The sequence below is a fragment of the Tachyglossus aculeatus genome, chromosome 4, assembly GCF_015852505.1.
Source record: "Tachyglossus aculeatus isolate mTacAcu1 chromosome 4, mTacAcu1.pri, whole genome shotgun sequence".
Taxonomy (NCBI): Eukaryota; Metazoa; Chordata; class Mammalia; order Monotremata; family Tachyglossidae; genus Tachyglossus; species Tachyglossus aculeatus.
The window spans coordinates 46017401-46044649 of record NC_052069.1 but is presented as its reverse complement, the minus strand read 5'-3'; the positions used below and the strand labels follow the sequence as shown (position 1 = coordinate 46044649).

The window sequence follows — 27249 nt, the reverse complement described above, 5'->3', positions numbered from 1 at the left end:
AGCACCCATGCACTACAGTCCTCACCCCCACCCCACAGCCCTGCACCCTACAGTAGAGATCTTTATGCTCAGTTGCTTCCCCTACCTATAATTTACTTAATGTCTCCTTGCTTATCTTGAAGGCAGAAATGTCTATTTACTCTACTATATTCATCATTTGTCTCCCCCTTTTAGACTGTGAGCCCAATGTTGGGTAGGGACTGTCTCTATATGTTGCCAATTTGTACTTCCCAAGCGCTTAGTACAGTGCTCTGCACATAGTAAGCGCTCAATAAATATGATTGATGATGATCCAAGAGCTTAGTTGTATTGTGCACAGAACAAACACTCAGTACGTACCCCTGTCCGGAGACTGCGGCCGAATTAGAACAGAGTCCTAGGGCGAAGTAAGTTTACTTTGGCAGTGAAAATGTGGACAAAAATCTCCAGCATTTTAATACGTTTTCAGGGCTACTTATACGTTTTAGCAGCAGACTTGGGTAGTAAGTGTCTGATAGAAACGCTAGAAAGCCATCTTCAATTTCAAGTCAGAACAGTGCAGGCTACAGGCCACTTTCACCATCAAGCGTAATGGGTATGAGTTCTACTGGCTTCAACAGTCCCACAGTACTTACGTACATATTTGTAATTTATTATTAATGTCTGTCTCCCCCTCTAGACTGAAAGCGGAGAACATGTCTTATCAATTTTGTTATACTGCACTTCATTCATTCATTCAATCGTATTTATTGAGCACTAACTGTGTGCAGAGCACTGTACTAAGCTCTTGGAAAGTACAATTCGCAACAAAGAGACAATTCCTACCGAAAAATGGGCTCACAGTCTAGAAGAGAGACAACAGAACAAAAACGCTCCCAAGTGCTTAGTACAGTGCTCTGCACACAGTAAGCGCTCAATACGAATGAATATATGTATATATGTTAGTACATATTTATTACTCTATTTTACTTGTACATATCTATTCTATTTATTTTATTTTGTTAGTATGTTTGGTTTTGTTCTCTGTCTCCCCCTTTCAGACTGTCAGCCCACTGTTGGATAGGGACTGCCTCTATATGTTGCCAATTTGTACTTCCCAAGCGCTTAGTACAGTGCTCTGCACACAGTAAGTGCTCAATAAATACGATTGATTGATTGAATGAATGAATGGATAGAAAATGGAGACATACTTGCTCCTGAAGCTTTGTAAGGTGCTGTACTCGCTCATCTTCTGAGTCTTCAGAGGAGTCCTCTTCTGAGGACGTATCACTACTACTTTCTCTTTCTGATGCGTCTGTTTTGATGTAATACAGAGGCATGCTGTCTGAAGGTTCGTCTGGAATCTTGGCAAACTGCATCTCGAACACATCCTAGAATAACAAAAAAAAAAAAAGAAAGAAAGAAAAAAGCTCACTGGAAGGATAACTACATTAACTCGTCTTGAAAATTAATTTCACATTAGTTAATAAGAAGTTTAACTTTTTGGGTGGGGTGTGTGTATACATATTTTATATATATATATATATATATATATTTATATATATATATATTTTAATAGTTTTGAAGCCTAGAATTGAGTTATTTCTCTCACCAGCTAGGAGTATTCACCCCACACCCATCTTCATCAAAATCACCTCCTGCCTTTTGTCTGTAACCCACCCACTGGAAGCTTTCCTTGATTAACATGTGTCTCACCCATCAACATAGGCATTAAAGCAGCGTGGCTTTGTGGAAAGAGCCCAGGCTTAGGAGTCAGAGGTCATGAGTTCTAATCCCGGCTCCGCCACTTGTCTGCTGTGTGACCTTGGGCAATTTCTCTGTGCCTTAGTTACCTCATCTGTAAAATGGGGAATAAGGCTACGAGCCCCTCGTGGGACAACCTGATTACCTTGTATCTACCCCAGTGCTTAGAACAGTGCTTGGCACAAAGTAAACGCTTAACAAATACCACTATTATTATTATTATTATTGTTATTAAAGTAAGCAAAAACTCCTGACTATTGGCTTTAAGGAACTCAGCTTCCATCGCTCCCCGGCCCCAACATCTTCCAAGTCATCCTGAAATTTCACCTCCTCCAGGGTCATATACTCCTCATTACTACCTCAGCTCTTAAGACTATATGTATTCTACTATTTAAGTACTTGTTTATTCAACTATATTGTTTTCCCTGCCACCCAAGCTATTTTATATCTGCCCTGTTAAACCAAGTCTCTTGAAAACCAGTATCATGTTTCGCATATGTTGCCAACTTGTACTTCCCAAGTGCTTAGTACAGTGCTCTGCACACAGTAAGCGCTCAATAAATACGATTGAATGACTGAATAAATCTCTACAGTACTCTTCCAAGGACTTAATCCAGTGGCCTCGACACAGGTGACCAGATCCAATGACACTGCATCTAGTAGCGACGCACAAAGTATTACTGCAAGCAAACCATGTTTCTAGATGTGACACCTCACCTGAAGCATTCTTGCCATTCCTACTATCTCGTGATCAGGGGGATTATATTTATAGCAATTCATAAACATTAATCTGACATCTGCAGCAAATTCATGTGCATCCTTATAGTCTTGGTTGTTCATTTTCTTCTATTAAAAGAAAAAAATTAAGCAGCTTTAAGGATTCATCCAATGCTTCCAGTTTGTCAATATAAACCGGAAGAAAAAGCACACTTTCAAGCAGATCAAGATTACCACACTAATTTTCCACTAAGCGTGAGTCTGAACAGCGGTATTTTGATAAGGAACGAGCCATTGCTATATGTTCACCATTTGAAGGAAGTTTTCCCACCAAAAGTTTACAGTTAGCAGTGGGCTAAACTAAGGAAAGAAAGGGAATCTAACCAGCGTAACCACTGCTCAGAAAATAAATTCAAGAGATGCGAAGGTGGCAGAGTGTCGGTGGGCATATTAGAGTTCAGTGACAAGCAAAATACTTGCTCCTGGAATTATGTTTAATTAAAATGAGAGGGGAAATCCTCTTTCTTAAATCACAGCCAATATTATAATCTAGGATAGGCCACGCAAGTTGTAAAGCCAGATAATTAAAAGGCACTAAACTATAAAATAGGAAGCCAAAAAAAAAACTTTGTTGGCTTGAATCAAATATACTTTGTGAAGACAAACATAGTTCAAAGACGTTGCCTACACCAATACATGCAACTAACTTCATATGAAAAGCATAATCATTTCAATACTCACATTTTAAACAGAGCTAATCATTTTCAAATCAAAATGTCCAAACTAAGTTGGGAGGGGGGAGAACCCAAAAAAACCCTATTCGTGGAATAAAAATCAAGTTAAACTGCAGTTTAAGTAAACAGCACAAAGGTATATGTTCAAAAAAAAAAAACAAACGTCATTAATAAACGCTGCGAGTTTAGCAAACTAGGGATTGAGGCCTGTTACTTACTTGAATAGTTCCGAGATCCATAGGATTTTTAACAATGTCATAGTAGTTATGCAGTCCCAAGGCTGTAACATCAACAGGCTTATAAAAAGGCCAGGCATATGACAGGTGTTTCTTTGAAAACAATTCTTTAAGGATCTCATTGCAATGTTTTAATTGCTCAGTTAGTTTAATGTTCTTTACCGTCTTACAAGGCTGTTGAGAATCTGGCAAAACATTCTGGGTCACTTTTTCTTTTGTAGGAAGCATTTTAGCACATTTTTGTTCAGTGAAGCTTGGTGATGATTCACTGCTTTCTGCAACTACTGAAGTTGTAGGAGTTGTGGTGTCTGCTTTCCTTTTCACACCTTTTTTAGCCTGGTGGGGGGGAAAAAAGCGGCACGTGGTAAACCAAAACTAAAGCTTTTCCTGAAATGGAGCAAATGAGTACATTAACCGTTTAAAGTACGTGGCAATCTTTACCTAAACATCTCAAAAGAAAAAAAAAAAAGGGGTAGTTAACTGCCTGTGTATTCATTCACTCATTCAATTGTATTTATTGAGCGCTTACGGTGTGCAGAGCACTGGGCTAAGCGCTTGGGAAGTCCAAGTTGGCAACATATAGAGACGGTCCCTACCCAACAGCGGGCTCACAGTCTAGAAGGGGGAGACAGACAACAAAACATATTAACAACATAAAATAAATAGAATAGTAAATATGTACAAGTAAAATAGAGTAATAAATATGTACAGACCACAAACCAAAACATATTAACAAAATAAAATAAAAAGAATAAATATGTACAAGTAAAATAGAGGAATAAATATGTACAAACACACACACACACACACATATACACACATGCACACACACATATACACACACATACACACATGCATACACACACATGTACACACACACACATACACACATATACACACACATATACACATATACACACATACACATACACACACATACACACATACATATACACACATACACACACATACATACATATACACACACCTACATATACACACACACACCTACACACACACCTACATATACACACACACACCTACATATACACACACACCTACACACACACCTACATATACACACACACACACACACACACACACCCCTACATATATACACACACACACACACACACACACATATACACACACACATACATATACACACACACATACATATACACACACACATACATATATAGGTGCTGTGGGGAGGCGAAGGAGGTAAGGCGGGGGGATGGGGAGGCCTCCTGGAGGAGGGGGAAAAAAAAAAAAGAACAATGTGTACCAAGCAGTATACTAAGCACACGGGTAGTACATATAATATAGATTTTATATATATATATATATATATATAATATATATTCCCACCAGAGGCTCCCAAGAGAGGACAAATATCTTATCCTCATTTTTAGAGATCAAGAAATTGAGGCACAGGCAAATTAGGTGACTCGTCCAATTAATGGCATTCAGTGAGCGCCTACCCTGTGCAAGGCGTTGTACTAAGCACGTGGGGGGAGAGACTACAACAGAGTTGGTGGCCACAACCCCAGCCCATAAGGCAAGGCCACACAGAGGAAAGCTGTGGAACCCAGGTCTGCTGACTCCCAAGCCTGTGCTCTAAATCAGGCTGGAAGAGAGTACCAGACCGGAATTTTATACCCCGCTACTCCACACGGATAGTTGTGTAGATGATGGATATAAAATTATGGAAGTAGTAAGTCATTGTTACACATGCTCAGCAGCATGGCAAAGTGGATAGAGCAAGGGCCTGGGATTCAGAAGGTCATGGGTTCTAATTCCGGGCTCTGCCACTTGTCTGCTGTGTGACCTCGGCCAAGTCACTTCACCTCTGTGCCTCAGTTACCTCATCTGTAAAATGGGGATTGAGACTGAGCCCCACACGTTAGTACAGTGTGTGGCACAAAGTAAGCGCTTCAATACTACTAATAATCATGATATAATGATAATAATAATATATTAATAATATAATAATAATCATTATTATTCTTCCCAGTCAACAGCAAAGGATAGTACTTGCTAGGAAACCTGTGTGTGAAGACTTAAAAGTTTTTAGGGCTATCCTTTAATTACATCATTTTCTAAGCCTTAAAATGTGAAGCAAGCAAAACTTTTAGATCTTGCTTTGAATTGAATTATGTTGCCAACTTGTACTTCCCAAGCTCTCAGTCCAGTGCTCTGCACCCAGTAAGCGCTCAATAAATACGATTGAATGAATGAACTGAATATTATTAATACACTATGACATCCAAGACTGAGCTGCTTTCAGTTTTATGAAGTTAAATACTCTAAATTACTTACTTGGATCACCGACTGGTTTGCGGAGGTTTGTGAACCTGCTTGAACCACCTGCACAGGAGACTCGTCCCCTTGAAAACAGGGGGTCATCACCTTCTGCTTAGCGGCTGTTTCAGACGTTTGGGAGGATAACTTTCCTTTAATGGTGGGAGCTGCCGCTGAAGACGGTTCAGGGCCTAATAAAAAATTCAATCCAGAATAAATCAAGTCTAAAACATCTATTTTCTGGACACTTGTTCCATCTAATATGTCTGCCAATATTCACTGTTTTTTTTTTTTTAAATCACTGAATGAAATCAAATGTTTTTTTAAGAATGTTCAAAAACTCTAACAAACCTCTCTGCCCTTGAAACTCATTCCATTCCCCGCCCCTCCCCACCCAACTTTGCATGGCTCCAAATGACACCTGTCATTAACCACTCCCCAGGCCCTACCTCCAAATCTGAGTTATTTTATGCCCTTCTCCATCCCTACACTCATCCTTGGGGGCTTCAATATCCATGTCGATGTTTCCGATCAGCCCGCCTGCTTCCTCTCACTTCAATTCTGCCTACTCACCAACTTGGACACTTGATCTCATCTCTAGTCCTTGTACAATCTGTAATCTCGTTTTGAAATCCCACTCTGACCACAACCTCCTCTCCCAAACCTGAACAGTCCCCCCTCAATCTCTTGATCCCCTCCTGTTATCTCGTCATCACCCCATTTTGGGGGGGTACAATGTCAGAAGCTGACTCTAGACTGTGAGCCCGTTGTTGGGTAGGGACCGTCGCTATATGTTGCCAACTTGTACTTCCCAAGCGCTTAGTACAGTGCTCTGCACACAGTAAGCGCTCAATAAATACAACTGAATGAATGAATGAATGAAGGGGTAGGATATAGATTCGGCAAGGTCATTGGTGATCTCAGAAATCAATTGCATATGAGCCCGTTGTTGGGTAGGGACCGTCTCTATATGATGCCAACTTTAACTTCCCAAGTGCTTAGTACAGTGCTCTGCACACAGTAAGCGCTCAATAAATACAATTGAATGAATGAAGGGGTAGGATATAGTTTCGGCAAGAAGGTCATCGGGGATTTCAGAAATCAATAGCATGTGAGCCCGTTGTTGGGTAGGGATCGTTCTCTATATGTTGCCAACTTGTACTGCCCAAGTGCTTAGTACAGTGCTCTGCACACAGTAAGCGCTCAGTAAATACAATTGAATGAATGAATGAATGAATGAAGGGGTAGGATATAGATTCGGCAAGAAGGTCATTGGTGATCTCATAAATCAATAGCATGTGAGCCCGTTGTTGGGCAGGGACGGTCTCTATACATTGCCAACTTGTACTTCCCAAACGCTTAGTGCAGTGCTCTGCACACAGTAAGCGCTCAATAAATACGATTGCGTGAATGAATGAATTTTTTGAGAGCTTACTGTGTGCAGAGCACTGCACAAATTAGTAGACACGATCCCTGTCTACAAGGAGCTTAAAGTCTAGAGGGGGAGATATTAAAATAAGTTACAGGTAGGGGAAATGGCAGGTATATGGATGGGTAAGTATCTTGTGGACAGGGAACAAATATACCAGCTCTGCTGGAGTGTACTCTCCCAAGCAAGCGCTTAAGCACTCTGTACTCATTAAGAGCTCAATAAATACCATTTGATTGATCCGGCAGAAACACTGTGAGGCTGAGGTGACTATCAGGTACTTAAAGGGTACAGATCCAAGTGCTGAGGTGACAGAAGGAAGAGTGAGTAGGGGAAATGAGGACTTAAGAAAGACCTCTTGGAGGAGATAATAATAACAGTACTACTAACAATTATATTTAAATGCTTACTATGTGCCAAGCACTCTTCTAAACGCTGGGGACGATACAAGTTCAACAGGTTGGACACAGTCCCTGTCCCACATGGGGCTCGCACTCATCCCCGATGAGGTAACAGTCGCAGAGCAGTTAAGTGACTTGCCCAAGGTCACGCCGCAGATATGCTGGGGAGATGCTGTGTCATGGAGATGCGACTTTAGAAGGGCTTTGAAGGTGGGGAGAGTGGTGGCCTGTCACACGAAGGGGGAGGGAGTTCCAGAGCAAGGGATCAGCAGCGAAGAAGACGAGATCGAGGGATGGTGAGCAGGTTGGTGTTAGGGGAATAAAGCGTGCAGCTTATATTGTAGCAGATCAGGGAGGTAAGGTAGGAGGGGAAGGACCGATTAAGGGACTGCAAGTCAATGGTAAGGAGCTTCTGTTTGATGCAGAAATGGGTGGGCAACCATTGGAGGTTTCTGAGGAGTGAGATACAGGGACAATGGTACTTGTCCGGAAAATGATCCGGGCTGTATGAGCTGGAGTGTGAAGAGAAGAGGCACAGAAATCAACGAGGAGGCTAATGCAATAGCCAAGGCAGGTTAGTAAAAGAGCTTGGATTAGTGTAGTGGCGGTTTGGATGAAACAGATAAAAGTTCTGAGGAATGATATAGTTGTGCAAAATTGGTATTTAATGTCAATTTAATCGTTTTGTTCTAGTTCGGTTTATCCGAAAGGGTTTTGTTTTTAAATGCAGTATGATTTTATTCAGAACAATTGAAGAGAGACACGGCAAGACCATGTTAAGCTAAGAAACGTCCAAGTATGGGATGCAACTATATGGTTCTTGAATTAATCATCACCATAAATAATAATGGCATTTGTTAAGTGCTTACTATGTGCAAAGCACTGTTCTAAGCGCTGGGGGGGGATACAAGGCGATCAGGTTGCCCCCCGTGGGGCTCACAGTCAATCCCCATTTTACAGATGAGGTAGGCTCAGAGAAGTTAAGTGACTTGCCCAAGGTCACACAGCAGACATGTGGTGGAGCTGGGATTAGAACCCATGGCTTTTGACTCCCAAGCCTGGGCTCTTTCCACTGAGCCACGCTGCTTCTCATGAATTAGTCAATCATAATAATAATAATAATAATAATAATAATAATGGCATTTATTAAGCACTTACTATGTGCAAAGCACTGTTCTAAGCGCTGGGGAGGTTACAAGTTGATCAGGTTGTCCCAAGGGGGGCTCACAGTCTTAATCCCCATTTTATAGATGAGGGAACTAAGGCCCAGAGAAATTAAGTGACTTGCCCAAGGTCACACAGCTGACAAGTGGCGGAGCTGGAATTTGAACCCATGACCTCTGACTCCAAAGCCCGGGCTCTTTCCACTGAGCCACGCTGCTTCTCATGAATTAGTAATTCATGGCAATAAGAAACTGGGAAAAACTGCTCTGAAGAAGTTAGAAATTGCCCTGACTAGGGGCAGGGGCTAGATTAATGAGTCCAATAAAATGAGATTATTCTATATCAAAACCACTTTTAGTCAGCAGTCAGAGTTTAACAAGCAGTCGCTGCTTGTTAAATCCCTAATCCTGCACTTGGGGGTGAACAGACAAGACCAAAATATAAAATGGGCTCCCGGTGGCAAGACGGGAAAAAAAAATACTCTCTACAAACTGCTCCTGAGGTCAAGAGTGGCCACCCTTTGGTACAGCAGTTAGGGTAAAATGAGAAATTAAAAAAAAAAAAAATAAGGTCAGAATTAAACAAGGAATAAAAATTAAGACATGATCAATTCTGGCAAGCATTCATTCAATTAGTATTTATTGAGCGCTTACTATGTGCAGAGCACTGTACTAAGCACTGTGGAAAGAGTTGGGGCCCGGGAGTCAGAAGACCTGCATTCTAATCCCAGCTTGCTATGTAACCTTGGGCAAGTCATTTCTTTGTGCCTCAGTTTCCTCAATTGTAAAATGAGGATTTAAATACTACTTCTCCTTTGTACTTAGTCTTGAGTGGGACAGGGACTGGGTCTGACCTAATGTGAACCTTCCCCAGTGCTTAGAACAGTGTTTTACACATAATAGGCACTTAACATTTTCAAAAAACGGCTTCATGTGATGGCTCTAACAAGGCAAGCAATTTCAACCCCTGGTAGACATGAGTTTGGCTTGATTATTATCAGGGTATTTTAAAAAAATGACTCATCCATATTGAAAATACCCCCCACCCACAAAGCACTTAACTTTTTTTTTTTTTAGTAGAAGCAATCTGTTATTAAAGTGTCTTTAAATCGTGTACCTTCAGGTTCTTTACCTTTCCTTTTTCCTTCCTTACTTCTGCCTATTAATTCCTCTTCTTGGGGCATTTGAGCCACTTTCTGTAAAAATACTTTCTCCAGGGTTTGGGCCATAAGAACAATATCATCACCTGGCTGTAACACAAGTTAAAGATTTTAGGGATAAGAATGGTCCGTCATCACACTAAATTTAACACAACAGATCATTCGGCTTAAGCACACCATGGAAGACGTCGGAAAATGGCTACACATGAACTTCTCTCATTACTTTTAAATCAGATTTAAACCGTAGCTTCTATCCGTCAGAAAATGGCTACATATGAACTTCTCCCATTACTTCTAAATCAGATTTAAACTGTAGCTTGTATCCGTCAGAAAATGGCTACATATGAACTTCTCCCATTACTTTTAAATCAGATTTAAACTGTAGCTTGTATCCGACTTGATTCTCTGTTGTCTACGCCAGGGCATTCATTCATTCATTCAATCGTATTTACTGAGCGCTTACTGTGTGCAGAGTACTGTACTAAGCGCTTGGGCAGTATAAGTCGGCAACATATAGAGACGGTCCCTACCCAACAGTGGGCTCACAGTCTAAAAGGTGGACACAGACAACAAAAAACATGTAGACAGGTGTCAAAATAATCAGAACAAATAGAATTAAAGCTATATGCACATCATTAAAATAAATAGTAAATATGTACAAGTAAAATAGAGTAATAAATATGTACAAATATGTATATACAGGTGCTGTGGGGAGGGGAAGGAGGTAGGGTGGGGGGGATGGGGAGGAGGAGAGGGAAAAGCGGGCTCTTTTCCTCTGCTACCCTCAAAAAACCATCATTCTTTATCATCACTTATGATGGCATATGGCACTTATGGCAACGGTTATGTTGCCAATTTGTACTTCCCAAGCGCTTAGTACAGTGCTCTGCACACAGTAAGCGCTCAATAAATACGATTGATGATGATCACTACCATCAACCCCTCTGGCCCCGGTAGGATCAAAATGGTGTGCGGATAGGGGAATGGATGGGTTTGGACAAATATCTTGGTACCTTTCAATTTTGAACCATCATTTTATCTATCCCAGCACAGAGTTCAACCGTTCACTGGGTAAAATCGCTTAGTACAGTGATTACTGTACTTAGTACCAAGCGCTTAGTACAGTGCTCTGCACATAGTAAGCGCTCAATAAATACGATTGATGATAAAATCACTACATAATGTAGTGACAAAACCAGCTCTTCAGGTTTAGGGTACAATAATAATAAAAATTAAAAAAATCAGCTGTATCAAGACAAGGTTGCTGAACAGAAAGCATTAAAGCATACATACCTTATTATATAAATAGCAATTCGTAAACATTGTATTGAAGTCGTCCACACATTCTGAAGCCTTCATGTAGTACTTATATTCCAAGCGCTTTTTAATGGTACTCAAATCCATTGGGTTCTTGATAATACTGTAATAATCCTGGAGGTATTAAATGAAAAACTGTTTAACACTTAGTGGGGTGATGATTAGAATAAGCATACACAACATTTTTAGCTTTTAACATGCAAGCTCTGAAGTTAATGATTATGATTCGGATCTGAAGCGGGAAAGGACGAGTGTTATTATAGCTAACGGTTATAGGAATACTTAGACCAGGAAAAACTAAAGCTAAAGTCTTAATTTTTTTTTTTTTAAGATTAGTGATTCTTATCTGTGGATGTGAACACAAGAGGTCCAACTTGTTACCTAACTTCTGGATGCGTGGAGTCTCCCGTTGCAAGGGATCAATAAACCTTGGTCCTTTTAGGAAGACTTGAGGGGTGAACTTCCGCAACGGAATTTATTACAGTGCCCTCACCCCAGCCAGCCATGCAACAAGCCAAGAAATGGTGTAGCCTACTGGACAGATCCCAGGCCCGGGAGTCTGACCCTGGGTTCTAATCCTGACCGCGGACAAGTCACTCAATTTCTCTGTGCCTCAGTCACCTCATCCGTAAAATGGGGGTGAAGGTTGTGAGCACGATGTGGGACATGGACTGTGCCCCAATCTGATTCGCTTGTATCTACCAAAGTGATTAGCAAATAGTAAGTGCTTAATACCACACACAAAAAAACCACACACAAGCAAGGCTGTGGGCAGGAGTACAGCTTATTGATGTGCATGCAAGAATTTGATAAACAGAAATCTTTTTATGGTCAAAGTGACTGCATAAAACTAGTTGCAGCCAAAAGTCCGCCCAAAGATACACAAATCCACTAGTCTGCTTTTTGTGACCCCATGATACAGCTCTACTAAGGTTAAAATTGTTGTTAAGTGCAATATATTTCAGATTTTGAAGTTTCAAATTTTAACTGAATACATTTCAAACAACTTTTCAACAAATAATCTGTAGGCTTGTGCAAGAAACAGGGCAAAATCCAAAATACATTTTCAACAATGACCAAAATTCAAACTCATGTGATTATGCACTTAATTGCTCCAATACAAGAGCTATTTTTAATATATTAGTGTTAATGTAGGGAAAGAGTATTTCTAAGACTTACAAAATGCTCAGGTACAGGTGGTCAGCCTACTTTGGGTCAGAAATTTTTCTGATCTTTCTAAATAACCTAGAAGTTAGAAAGTGAAAAGCAGCATGACCTAATGGAAAGACGGCAGACTTGGGAATTAGAGGACCTGGGTTTTAAATCCCAGCTCCACCACTTATCAGCTGTTTGACTTTGGGCAGATCACTTAACTTCTCTGTGCCTCAGTTACTTCATCTGTAAAATGGGGATTAGGACCCTGAGCCTTGAAATAATAATGATGGCATTTGTTAAGCGCTTACTATGTGCAGAGCACTGTTCTAAGCGCTGGGGGGGATACAAGGTTTGTAGGAAAGGGACTGTGTCCAACTTATCGTCTATCTACCCCAGTGCTTAGTACAGTGACTGGCACATAGTAAACGCAAGTGCCATTTAAAAAAAAAAAATCCAAACTATGGTAGTCCCTATTTTTAGAGGTTCAGTATTCTAGCACTGTAATTCATTCATTCAATCGTATTAACTGACCACTTACTGTGTGCAGAGCACTGTACTAAGCGCTTGGAAAGTACAATTTGGCAACAGAGACAATCCCTACCCAACAATGGGCTCACAGTCTAGAAAGGGGGAGACAGACAATAAAACAAGTAGGCAGGCATCAATAGCATCAAAATAGATAAATAGAATTATAGCTATATTCACATCACTAATAAAATAAACAGAATAATAAATATGTACAAATATATACCAGTGCTGTGGGGCGGGGCAGGGGGTAGAGTTCAGGGAGGGCGATGGGGAGGGGAGAAGGAGCAGAGACAAAAGGGGCTCAGTCTGGGAAGGCCTCCTGGAGGAGGTGAGCTTTCAGTAGGGCTTTGAAGGAGGGACGAGAGCTAGTTTGGTGGACGTGTGGAGGGAGGGCATTCCAGGCCCGGGGGAGGACGTGGGCCGGGGGTCGATGGAGGGACAGACGAGAACGAGGCCCAGTGAGGAGGTTAGTGGTGGCAGAGGAGCAGAGTGTGCGGGCTGGGCTGGAGAAGGAGAGAAGGGAGGGGAGGTAGGAGGGGGTGAGGGGATGGAGAGCTTTGAAACCAATACTGAGGAGTTTTTGCTTCATATGAAGGTTGATAGGCAACCACTGCAGATTTTTGAGGAGAGGGGTGACATACCCAGAGTGTTTCTGTACAAAGATAATCTTGGTAGCAGAGTGAAGTCTAGACTGAAGTGGGGAGAGACAAGAGGTTGGGAGATCAGAAAGGATGCTGATGCAGTAATCCAGCTGGGATATGATGAGAGACTGTACCAACAAGGTAATGGTTTGGATGGAGAGGAAAGGGCGGATCTTGGCAATGCTGTGAAGGTGAGACTGGCAGGTTTTGGTGACGGATTGGATGTGTGGGGTGAATGAGAGAGTGGAGTCAAGGATGACACCAAGGTGGCGGGCTTGGAAGAGGGAAGGATGGTAGTGCCGTCCACAGTGATGGGAAAGTCAGGGAGTGGACAGGGTTTGAACAATAGTGAAAGGGAAAAAGCCTGTACGAAGATAAAATTTTAAGAGCGACAGTAATAGTCAAGTATGTGGTGACATTAAATGGTGACAAAGTTCAGGAAGTGCCTGTGAGAGTATGCATTAAAAGTAATAATTTTAATGATAGCAGTACTTGTTTACCGCTTGCAATGTGCCAAGCATTGTTCTAAGCACTGGGGTAGATAAGATAAATTCAACAGTTCCTGTCCCATGTGGAATTCACAGTATGAGGGGGAAGTACAGATATTTAATCCTTATTTTACAGAATGAGGAAATTCAGAGAGAGAAGTTAAGTGACTTGCTTGAAGTCTTACAAAAGTCTCTGCAAAAGTCTAACAAGTCCTACATTCCTACCTAAAGCAAAGTGAAACAATCTTATTTATTGAGCACTTACTATGTGCAGAGCACTGTACTAAGCACTTGGGAGAATACTATAACATGGTAGACGCTTTCCCTGCTCAGAACTAGTTTACTGTCTAGATGGGAAGGGACATTAATAGAAATTATGGATAAGTACATAATTGCTGTGGGGCTGAAGGATTAAGAGTGCAAATCCAAGTGCATGGTTGACGCAGAAGGGAGTGGGACACGAAGAAATGAGGGCTTAGTCAAGGAAGGCCTATTGGAGAAGATGTGATCTTAAGGCTTTGAAAGTGGGGAGAATGATCGTCTCTCATATATGAAGAGGGAGGAGGTTCCATCATCATCAATCATATTTATTGAGCGCTTACTATGTGCAGAGCACTGTACTAAGCGCTTGGGAAGTACAAATTGGAAACATATAGAGACAGTCCCTACCCAACAGTGGGCTCACAGTCTAAAAGACTAAAAGGTTCCAGGTTAGAGGCAGAGCGAGGGTGAGAGACAGAGGATATCCAGGTAAAGTGGTTTACACGACAAGCCGATATTTCTCTAAAGAAGCACTTACAATTTAATTTACGGAATAAAACACTTACCGGAAGTCTTAGTTTCACAGCATCTACAGGTTGTTGAAATGGCCAAGAAAAACTATGCTTCCATATAGCCTTTATGACCACCTTCTGTAAGTATTGAAGTTGATTTGTTATGCGCCCACTCTTTTTAGTGTTTATATATTCCGGTGGCGGAGGATTAACAATTGTTTGTCTGCTTGGCAGAGACATTTCTGGGTGGGTTCTAGATATACTGATCTTCAGACGTGTTCTTCACAATTATCTGCAATGACGGCTGTTGGAGAAAGAGTTCATTCATTCATTCAATCGTATTTATTGAGCGCTTACTGTGTGCAGAGCACTGTACTAACTGCTTGGAAAGTACAATTTGGCAACAGATAGAGACAATCCCTATCCAACAAAGGGCTCATAGTTTAGAAGGGAGAGACAGACAACACCACAAAACAAGCAGACAGGCATCAACTCAGGATTATTAAAATGGAAACACTCAGGATTATTAAAATGGAAACATTAAGCCACATATAGAGACTGTAGCACAAAATACATTACAAAATTAAAGCTACATATTGTTTAACCAGTGCTTTAAGTATCTTAGAGAAGCAGCGTGGCTCAGTGGAAAGAGCACGGGCTTTGGAGTCAGAGGTCATGGGTTCGAATCCCAACTCCACCACATGTCTGCTGTGTGATCTTGGGCAAGTCACTTAACTTCTCTGGGCCTCAGTTACCTCATCTGTAAAATGGGGATGAAGACTGTGAGCCCCATGTGGGACAACCTGATCACCCTGTAACCTCCCCAGCGCTTAGAACAGTGCTTTGCACACAGTAAGCGCTTAACAAATGCCAATTATTATTATTATTATTATTATTATTGTGATTACAACAGTAAGGTAGTCCAAATAAATGGACTTTTAGACAGGAGTAGGATGTTTGGAGGTTTTTTTTTAAACACCTCGTAGTGGCATAACCTAGAAAATATGTGAAGGAGAATGGACAGATTGAAAGTGGCAAAGGGCAATAAAGGGTAGGGGTTACTTTTAATATAGCTGATCAATATGAGGAACAGGGAAGCTGAGACAACTTCAATACACACCACAACAGATTCTCCCCACCGCCAAAGACTTATCAGAATCACAAGAGACCTTGCCTGATTATGCCCTCTTTTCCTCTACTCCCTTTCCCTTCTGCATTGCCTATGGACTTTCAGCTCTACCCTTTAAGCCGTTGATAGTCACCCCATTCTCAGCCCCCACAGCACTGTGTACATATCTACAATTTATTTTAATGTCTATCTCCCCCTCTAGACAGTAAGCTCCTTGTGAACAGGGAATGTGTCTGTTAATTTCTGCACTGGAGTTTCCTAAGTGCTCAGTACAGTATTGATGATGATGATGATAATGGCATTTCTTAAGCACTTACTATGACCCAGGCACTGTTCTAAGCACTGGGGTAGATTCATAATAATAATAATAATTTTGGTATTTGTTAAGCACTTACGACATGCAAAGCACTGTTCTAAGCGCTGGGGAGGATACAAGGTGATCAGGTTGTCCCATGTGGGGCTCACCATCTTAATCCCCATTTTACAGATGAGGTAACAGGCACAGAGAATTTAATGACTTGCCCAAAGTCACACAGCTGACAAGCAGCAGGGCCAGGATTTGAACCCATGACGTATGACTCCCAAGCCCATGCTGGAGAGGATACAAGGTGATCAGGTTGTCCCATGTGGGGCTCACAATCTTAATCCCCATTTTACAGATGAGGTGATTGAGGCACAGAGAAGTTAATGACTTGCCCAAAGCCACACAGCTGACAAGCAGCAGAGGCAGGATTTGAACCCATGACCTATGACTCCCAAGCCCATGCTCCTTCCACTGAGCCACGCTGCTTCTCTAATCAGATTGGCCACAATCCATGTCCCACATTAATCCCCATTTTACAGAGGATGTTACTGAGGCCCAGAGAAGTGAAGTGACTTGCCCAAGACACACAGCCAACAAATGGCACAGCCAGAATCAGAACGCATGTCCCTCTTACTCTACTAAGCCAGTGTTCTGCACACAGAAAGCACTCAAATTCCAGGAAAATAGACAGGGAAGGAGAGTCCCTGGAGATTTAATTTCATCAAGCTGTGGTCCACAGAAGTTGAAGTGGGAGGTGGTTGAACAAGAAGCCAGGAGAAATAAGAGGTAAAATTATTTTTAGAATAAAAAGGTGAGCTGGGGGAAAATATGGAATGCCTCATAAATGTGTGATTCCCAACATTATAGCAAAAGTACCTATACTCAAATCAGGAGGGAAAAGGTTCTAAGGGAGTAGAGGGCAAAAAGAAGAGGCGCAGCGTGGCTCAGTGGAGGAGTCAGAGGTCATGGGTTCAAATCCCGGCTCCGCCACTCGTCAGCTGTGTGACTTTGGGCAAGTCACTTCACTTGTCTGGACCTCAGTTCCCTCATCTGTAAAATGGGGATGAAGACTGTGAGCGCCCCCCCCGTGGGACAACCTCATCACCTTGTAACCTCCCCAGTGCTTAGAACAGTGCTTTGCACATAGTAAGTGCTTAATAAATGCTATCATTATATGTGATTCCGTGTCTCCCTCTACAGACACAGCTATCCTTACTGCTTCCCCATCCCCACTAGAATTAGTATTGCCCTATTTCCAGTAACCGGAGTTGGGCACCAAAAACTAAATGAATCTGGGTACTCCTGCTAATGAGCAAGAAACAAAAGACAGCAAACAGCCAAGCTGTGGTTTGGACTCAAAATCCTGAAACTGGACATCAGCTTGCACTGAAATAGACAAATAAAATACTTGAGTAACTAAACTTCCAGTTAAAGCACGTGTGTACGGAGTACTATGCTATGCGCTATTATAGCGGCACAAGAAATCATTCAAGCTATGGCCCTTAGTATAGTCTTAGATGTCTCCTGATCAGTTCTTCAGGGCAGCCAACCCAGTTATTATCCTCAATCACTGATGGATAAATAATGGAAATTATATAATCCAAAATTTAGTTTACCACCTCCAATAAATTCAAAAACAGCTACAGTAGTACAGTTCTATGGTTTAGGATAACTTGGGGACAGGAAAAATAGAAATTGGTGACAGCAGCTGGCACATCATATATATTTTTATTTAGCTAGATAACTAGCACTGCACAATAAAATACATCAATTGTATTTACTGAGCACTAACTGTGCAGAGTACTGTACTAAGCGCTCGGGAGAGTACAACAGATACTTGACATTCCCTGCCGACAACAAGATTAGTCTAGAGGTGGTGGGAATTCCTCTCCTCCTTCCCCTCTCCAGAGCACCTGTATATGTTTGTACAGATTAATCACTCTATTTTACTTATACATATTTACTATTCTATTTATTTTGTTAATGATGTACATCTAGCTTTATTTCTATTTATTCTGATGACTTGATACCTGTCCACATGTTTTGCTGTCTGTCTCCCCCTTCTAGATTGTGAGCCCGTTGTTGGGTAGGGACCGTCTCTATGTTGCCAACTTGTACTTCCCAAGCGCTTAGTACAGTGCTCTGCACACAGTAAGCGCTCAATAAATATGACTGAATGAATGTTAATATACAAAAATAAATTATGGATATGCACATTAGTGCTGTGGTGAATAAAGGGAGGAAGTCAGGGCAATGCAGAAGGGAGTGGGAAAAGAGGAAGTGAGGCCTTAGTCAAGGAAAGTTGCTTGGAGATGTAACTTCAATAGGGATTTGACGGTGGGGAAGTTATTGTCAATCAATCAATCGTATTTACTGAGCGCTTACTGTGTGCAGAGCACTGTACTAAGCGCTTGGGAAGTACAAGTTGGCAACATATAGAGACAGTCCCTACCCAACAGTGGGGATATGAAAAGGAAGGGCGTTCCAGGCCAGAGGCAGGACCCGAAGAGGTCGGCGGTGAGATAGCGGCAGAGTGGGTAACAGGTTTGCTAGAATATTAATAAGCACTGAGTGTGTGAGTTGCATAAAGTGTTCTTTATAATAAGAGATGCCTAAGTACATAAAATTAACACCAAAATGTCTACAGTATTTAACAGCTTATTAGCCTGTCTTTAATGGTCTTCTAGCCCACCCTGTTTTCACTCCTTTCCTTATCCTCCCTCAGATAAAGGCGCTAATAGCAATAAACTGCTAAAAATAGAAGCAGCGTGGCTCAGTGGAAAGAGCACGGGCTTTGGAGTCAGAGGTCATGGGTTCAAATCCCGGCTCCGCCGATTGTCCGCCGATTGTCACCTGTGTGACTGAGTGCCTCAGTTACCTCATCTGTAAAAGGGGGATGAAGACTGCGAGACCCATGTGGGACAACCTGATTACCTTGTAACCTCCCCAGCGCTTAGAACGGTGCTTTGCACGTAGTAAGTGCTTAATAAATGCCATCATTGTTATCATTAAAAATCAGAAGGCAAGACAAAGGAGAAGGGAGTATGAAATTATGGCTGCGCTGAAGTGGCAGTTGGCAGGATATAAAATGGCAAGTTTTGAAGTCGGGGCGGAGCCACCTGGAGGTGTGATTAGTACAGTGCTAAGCGCTTAGTACAGTGCTCTGCACACAGTAAGCGCTCAATAAATACAATTGAATGAATTCCAGAACGACTTTGAATATGGACAAGCATCATGAGGGAGGGCAATTCCAGGAATTCCGGGGGGTATGGACATAATAATAATAGCAGCATTTATTAAGCGCTTACTATGTGCTAAGCACTGTTCTAAGCACTGGGGAGGATACAAGGTGATTAGGTTGTCCCACGGGGGGCTCACAGTCTTAATCCCCATTTTCCAGATGAGGTAACTGAGGCCCAGAGAAGTTAAGTGACTTGCCCAAAGTCACACAGCTGACAATTGGCAGAGCCAGGACTTGAACCCATGACCTCTGACTCCGAAGCCTGAGTAGGTTACCCGGGGAGAAATGAAGAGTGGGAGTTAAAGGTGCTTTGGGGACAAGAGTGGTAAGAGGGGGAGAGACTATCGAGTGCCTTGAAGCCAATGATCAGGAGTTAGGTGTGGAGAGGAAAAGATCATTACAATGGAGGTTTCTAAGAAGCAGGGCGGAATGGAAGGTTTCAGAAGTTAGAGATACGTAAATAAAGGCTGTGGGGCTGAGGGAGGGGTGAATGAAGGGAGCGTGAGGACCTAGCTGGGGAAGGTTTCTTGGAAGAGATGTGCTTTTAATATGGCTTTGAAGGTGGGGAGGGCAAATGTCTGTCAGATATGAAGAGAGAGGGGGCAAGATGTTGGCGGCTGTCGAGACAAGATGTAGGTACAGGCTGGCATAGAAGATCAAAATGTGCGAGTTGAAGTAGGATACTTCTTAGGGAGGTAAGGGGGTGGGGGGAGAAAGGCGATTGAGTGCTTTAAAGCCTATGGTAAGGAGTTTTGTGGGGGGTTTTTATTCGGAGGTGGATGGGTAGCCACTGGAGATTCTGGAAGAATGGGGAAAACAAGCTCAATAGCTTTGTGGAAAAATGATCTGGGCAGCAGAATGAAGTCTGGACCAGAGTGGAGAGAGACAAGAGGCAGAGAGGTCAGCAGGGAGGCTGATGCAGTAGCACGGCCTTGGCAGTCAGAGGTCATGGGTTCTAATCCCAGCTCCACCATGTGTCTGCTGTGTGACCTTGGGCAAGTCAGTTAACTTCTCCGAGCCTCAAGTTACCTCATCTGGAAAATGGGGATTAAGACTGTGAGCCCCACGTGGGACAACGTGATCACCTTGTATCCCCACCCCCCAGTGCTCAGAACAGTGCTTGGCACATAGTAAGCACTTAAATGCCTTCATTACTATTAAGACAGGATATAAGTGCATGGATTAGCATGGCAGCAGTTTGGATGAAGAGGAAAGGGCAGATTTTAGCCCTGCTGATGATGATGGTATTTATTAAGTGCTTACAATGTGCCAAGCACTGTTCTAAGCGCTGTGGTGAAAAAGCCCCGGCTTTGGAGTCAGAGGTCATGAGTTCAAATCCCAGCTCCGCCAATTGTCAGCTGTGTGACTTTGGGCAAGTCACTTCACTTCTCTGGGCCTCAGTTACCTCATCTGCAAAATGGGGATTGACTGTGAGCCCTCCACGGGACAACCTGATCACCTTGTAACCTCCCCAGTGCTTAGAACAGTGCTTTCCACATAGTAAGCGCTTAATAAATGCCATCATTATTATTATACAGGATACTCAGGTTGTCCCACATGGGGCTCACAGTTTTAATCCCCATTTTACAGATGAGGTAACAGGCACAGAAGTTAAGTGACTTGCCCAAAGTCATATAGCTGACAAGTTTATGCCACCTGCTGCCAAATTGTACTCTCCAAGCGCTTAGCACAGTGCTCTGCACACAGTAAGTGCTCAATAAATATGACTGAATGAAAAGTGGCAGAGTCAGGATTAGAACCCACGACCTCTGACTCCCAAGCCCGTGCTCCTTCCACTAAGCCACACTGCTTCTCTGAGATGGACAACAAAACTCCCTTGAAGCAACCTCTAGTCCATCCAGGTAGCCAACCAGAGCCATGGGACATTGAGTCCCCCCGCCTTCCCCCCACCCTCCCTAACCGACCTTCTTTGGGGAGCCTCCTCTCCCTCCTTCCCTGTGAACCAACAGGATGATTTGGTGACAGACTGAATATATGGACTGAGTGAGAGATGAGTCAAGGAGAACGACATAGTTATTTATTCATTTAATTGTATTTATTGAGCACTTACTGTGTGCTCAAGGCCCTGCTGAGAGCTCACCTCCTCCAGGAGGCCTTCCCACACTGAGCCCCTTCCTTCCTCTCCCCCTCGTCCCCCTCTCCATCCCCCCATCTTACCTCCTTCCCTTCCCCACAGCACCTGTATATATGTATATATGTTTGTACATATTTATTACTCTATTTATTTATTTATTTTACTTGTACATATCTATTCTATTTATTTTATTTTGTTAGTATGTTTGGTTTCGTTCTCTGTCTCCCCCTTTTAGATTGTGAGCCCACTGTTGGGTAGGGACTGTCTCTATATGTTGCCAATTTGTACTTCCCAAGAGCTTAGTACAGTGCTCTGCACATAGTAAGCGCTCAATAAATACGATTGATGATGATGATGATGCAGAGCACTGTACTAAGCGCTTGGAGAGGATGGTGGTGCTGTCTACAGTGGAGGGCATGTCATGGGGAGGACAGGATTTGGCTAGAAGATCAGCCTGGCTCAGAGGTAAGAGTCCAGGCTTGGGAGTCAGGGGTCATGGGTTCGAATCCATGCTCTGCCAATTGTCAGCTGTGTGACTTTGGGCAAGTCAGTTCACTTCTCTATACCTTAGTTCCCTCAACCGTAAAATGGGGATTTAATAATAATAATACTAATGGCATTTCTTAAGCGTTTACTATGTGAAAGCACTGTTCTAAGCGCTAGGGAGGATACAAGGTGATCAGGTTGTCCCACATGGGGCTCACATATCTTAATCCCTATTTTACAGACGAGGTAACTGATGCACAGAGAAGTGAAGTGACTTGCCCAAAGTCACACAGCTGACAAGCGGCGAAGCCGGGATTTAAACCCATGACCTCTGACTCCCAAGCTCAGGCTCTTTCCACTGAGCCACACTGCTTCTCAAAGACCGTGAGCCCCACGTGGGACAACCTGATCACCTTATATCAGCCCCAGCGCTTAGAAGAGTGCTTTGCACATAGTAAGTGCTTAACAAATGCCACCATTATTATTACTATAAGGACTTTTGTTTTGGACATGCTTGGGATTTGGGAATCTTCCGCAAAGAAATGGTAGTTGAAGACATAGGAGTGAATGAGTCCTCCAAGGGAGTGGGTGTTGATGGAGAAGAGAAGGGGGCCCAGAACTGAGCCTTGAGGGACTCCAACAGACAATAATAATAATAATAATAATGGCATTTGTTAAGCGCTTACTATGTGCCAAGCACTATTCTAAGTGCTGGGGTAGATACAAGGTAATCAGGTTGTCCCACGTGGGGCTCAGAGTCTAAATCCTCATTTTACAGATTCATTCATTCATTCAATCATATTTATTAAGCGCTTACTGTGCGCAGGGCACTGTACTAAGCACTTGGGAAGTACAAGTTGGCAACATATAGAGACGGTCCCTACCCAACAGCAGGCTCACAGTCTAGAAGGGGGAGACAGAGAACAAAACAAAACATATTAACAAAATAAAATAGAATAAATATGTACAAATAAAATAGAGTAATAAATACATACAAACATATATACAGGTGCTGTGGGGAGGGGAAGGAGGTAAGGCGGGAGGGAGGGGGAGGAGGTAACTGAGGCACAGAGAAGTCAAGTGACTTGCCCAAAGTCACACAGCTGATCAGGAGCGAAGCCAGGATTAAAATTCCCAAACCCGGGCTCTTTCCACTGAGCCACGCTGCTTCTCTATGGGGGGGTGGAAGGAAGAGGGGGAGACTGAAAGACTGAGAAAGCGTGGCTAGAGAGAGAGGAGGAGAACTAGATGTGTCAGTGTAGCCAAGGTTAAATACTTCCAGAAATGCAGTGATCGACAGTGTAAAGGCAGCAGATAGAGGAGGATTATGATGAATTTGGTAAAGAAATCATTTGTGACTTTTAAGAGGGCAATTTTTGTTGCGGGAAGGGGGCAGAAGCCAGATTGGAGGTGGAGGGGGTCAAGAGAACTGGACACACTGGGTGTAGACGATTCTCTCAAGGACTTGCTGAGGCCAAGGAGGGGGCAAATGCAAGAAAACCTCTCCCAAACAAAAGTCCCCACAGATCATGTCTCCCTGAGTAATTGTACTTATTAAGTGCTTACTATGTGTAAAGTACTGTACTAAGTACTGGAAAAGTGCAAAACATTGTACTAAGCTCTTGGGAGAGTACAGTACAATAGACTTGATGAAAAAAACACATGATTGAGATAAAGACATAGTTCCTGGCTCCTAGGGGCTCACAATCTAGGAGTAAGGGGGAGTTTGTGACATGTAAGATGAACAAATATATATAAAATAAGGACATGATAAACATGGAAGGAGCGATAGGATTTGAGGTGCTTCATAGCTCAAACCAACAGTCACTGCAAGTGAAAAAAAAATCTAAATTCTTATGCTGGGGGATTACTTTTCTCAAGTAAAGGATGTATTAGGATGGCCTAGTGACAAGAGGACGAGTTAACTCAGAAGACATGGGTTCTAATCCCAGCTCTGCCACTTGTTTGCTGTGTGATCTTGGGTAAGTCGCTTCACTTTTTTGTGCCTCAGTTACCTCACGTGGAAAATGGGGATTAAGACTGTGAGCCCCACGAGGGACAACCTGATCACCTTGTATCCTCCCCAGTGCTTAGAAAGTGCTTGGCACATGGGAAGTGCTTAACAAATGCCATAATTATTATTATGTTTTTCTACTCTACATATTAGTCACAAATTTGCAATGCTAGAGGCTCCCACCTCAAATTGTGAAGTATTTGTGTTCAAAGGATGTTGTTTTACTTCTACTGCAGTTTCCCCAAGCTTTTAGCTCTCCGTAGACACCAAATAAACATCATTACTACTATCCTGACCTATAAAGAGGATTGACTGATAATTTATGATGTACTGGTAGATCCAAGGAGATCAGCAGATACACTAAAGTGTAACTTCCAGGAAGGTTTTCAAATTTATTCAATATTTGGTTTGTGGAATAATGGGGGCAAGGAAGAGGAAAGTCCACATGGAAAAGCATTTCCCAAGTCCTAGTCTCTGAAATGATAACAGCCCTCAACCTCAATATATCTCACCTAAAGAAAACAAGTTTTCCACCCATGGACTTGCAGCTGAAACCTGAGATCTGACAGGGCACTGTGGTAACTAACCTCTGAGTATCAAGGGAGCCATCCAAAAAACTCAGTGAGAGGAAAAGTTCTACCCTCTCATTGCTCCTAATAAACACAACTAATTCATGCCAAGGTCTCAAGGGGTTCTGCAAGAACCCCACAAAATCCTCACAAAGCTTTGCAATCCATGAAGCCACAGGTCAGGAATCACTGGCCCAGATAAAGTGATTAGACAGAGGTACTATTGGCTGAAGCCACAGTTCAGAGAATTATCAATAATTCAGCATCAACCTGGAGAAACAAATGGTACTGAAAATTAATTTGCCCTGGGTCCAATGTGTTACATTTGGACAAATTTTTCCCCCAAATTGAGACAGAAGTTAAGCAATCTGCTAAATGCAGTTAACATTTAAAATGATTTATTCATCTGGAGGGATTCAAGAATACATTGGAAACCCCCTTCCATCCCCACAGCACTTATGTACATATCTGTAATTGATTTATATTGATCTGTCTATCCTCTAGGCTGTAAGCTTGTTGTGGGCAGGGAAAGTGTCTTTTCATTGTTGTATTGTACTCTCCCAAGCGTTTAGTACAGTGTTCTGCACGCAGTTAAGTGCTCAATACAATTGAATGAATTAACAAGTGCTCAGCAGTATCCTTATGAAGAAAATACCAAAAATAAGATTGAAAATAGTCTGTTATTAGCAAGAATGGCCAAGGAGGGAATAATAATTATGGTATTTATTAAGCGCTTACTACATGCCATGCACTAAGGGACCACAGAGAACCAATGGTACTTACTGAGTGCTTACTATATGCAGAGCACTGTACTGAGCACTTGGGAGAGTACAATACAACAGAGTTAGCTGACACGTTCCCTGCCCACAACGGGAGGGAATTCCATAAAAAGTCCAGAGGGAATTCCATAAAAAACAAATTAGGTTAGTAGCATCATTTTAAAGATAATTAGAGCTGCAGAAGAGTGTACAGAAAAAGGTAGGTAGAATGATTAAAAATAGTTCAAATCCCAGCTCTGCCAATTGCCAGCTGTGTGACCTTGGGCTAGTCACTTAGCTTCTCTGTGCCTCAGCTGCCTCATCTGTAAAATGGGGATTAAGACTGTGAGTCCCCCGTGGGCCAACCTGATCACCTTGTATTCTCCCCAGTGCTTAGAAGAGTGCTTTGCACATAGTAAGCTCTTAACAAATGCCATTATTATTTTGAACCCACATACGCAAAGTAGTCAATAATTGACAGCTATCTGGTTAGCTACTGAGTTTCAGTATCAATCAATCGATCATATTTATTGAGCGCTTACTGTGTGCAGAGCACTGTACTAAGCGCTTGGGAAGTACAAGTTATAAACCAGGCTCTCCACGGACGACATAGAAATTGCCATCCTCAAGACTTCCAAAGCAACCACTTGAAGGATTTTGTCCATAAGGATCATGAAAAGCCAAAATTAGCTTGGTTTAAGAAAAAGCAGGGGAACCTAAATGATCTTCAAATAGACTATTATATAAATCATGTGAATAACCACTGCACAAGCCTACCGTGAACCATTTAAAGCGGAAATGCTAGAATCTGCCACATAATCATCTGTTTAGAATAACAATTTTTTGTGACACTGGCATGATTAACCAAGATGTTCACCTGGGCTCTTTCTCTGGGAATTTTCAAATCACGATTCTCTTTCGTTTGTAATTATTATTAATAATCGTATTTCTTGAGCACTTACTGGGTGCAAAGCACTGTACTAAGCGCTAATGGGTTGGCTCCAGTCCCGCCCAAGCCTGGTTCGTCCAAATTAACTTAAAAGTCAAACTCCGGTTTTACTTAAATGACAACGGCGTTAAGTTTTACAAACCCGAATTGATAAACTCCTTTGCAAAGCAACTAGTTTCCTATTAAGACTTTAACGTTAAAAATAAATGATTAGCCGCCAATAAATCTGAGCCAAATAACCGGTAGCCAGTAAACGTTTTTCCTTAAAAAAGGGGTGCGGCTATAAAGGTGTATTTCCAAAAAATGTGCTTCAAGTTCAACAGCCAGCAGGAATTTCAGAAAATTATACCACTTGAACATCTTTTTTAGGTGAAAGGGGTGTGGAAGAACACCACCGATACGAACTGCGCAGCCTAGATGACTAAAACCTTATAAATTTGTTCTAAAAAACGGTCCCCCTCTAGGCTGTGAGCTCGCTGTGGGCAGGGAATGAGTCTGATGTTCTATAGGACTCTCCCAAGCGCTTAGTACAGTGCTTTGAACAGTTGTCAATAGAATTTTTCATATTTAATACGAAAACATTAAATATTAAATACATAAATATTAAATACGATTGACTGATATTTAGCCGTATTTTCCGCCCTATAGTAATGATGACAATAATAATGAAAGCATTTATTAAGCATTTACTATGTGCAAAGCACTGTTCTAAGCGCTGGGGAGGTTATAAAGTAATCAGGCTGTCCCACGGGGGGCTCACAGTCTTAATCCCCATTTTACAGATGAGGGAAATGGGGCACAGAGAAGTACACAGAGGTCATGGGTTCACTGAGGTCATGGGTTCAAATCCCTCTCCGCCAACTGTCAGCTGTGTGACTTTGGGCAAGTCACTTCACTTCTCTGTGCCTCGGTTCCCTCATCTGTAAAAATGGGGAT

The 27249-nt window shown here is 42.3% G+C and overlaps 1 protein-coding gene across 8 annotated transcripts in view; it reads right to left on the bottom strand.

Moving 5' to 3' along the window:
- BRDT (bromodomain testis associated) overlaps positions 1-27249 on the bottom strand; it is a 79397-nt gene that overhangs the window by 50132 nt on the left and 2016 nt on the right. For 5 of the 8 annotated variants that reach the window (XM_038744864.1, XM_038744863.1, XM_038744869.1 and 2 more), the window contains exons 2-8: positions 14823-15072; positions 11160-11297; positions 9824-9956; positions 5732-5904; positions 3392-3745; positions 2440-2568; positions 1170-1349 (exon numbers count right to left, since the gene is read on the bottom strand). In XM_038744864.1, the coding sequence (XP_038600792.1) occupies positions 1170-1349; positions 2440-2568; positions 3392-3745; positions 5732-5904; positions 9824-9956; positions 11160-11297; positions 14823-15008 (1293 nt within the window). In that variant the 5' untranslated portion in view covers positions 15009-15072. Of the gene's footprint in view, positions 1-1169; positions 1350-2439; positions 2569-3391; positions 3746-5731; positions 5905-9823; positions 9957-11159; positions 11298-14822; positions 15073-27249 lie in introns of those variants that run through there. The other 3 variants (XM_038744868.1, XM_038744866.1, XM_038744862.1) reach the window with 3 other exon arrangements.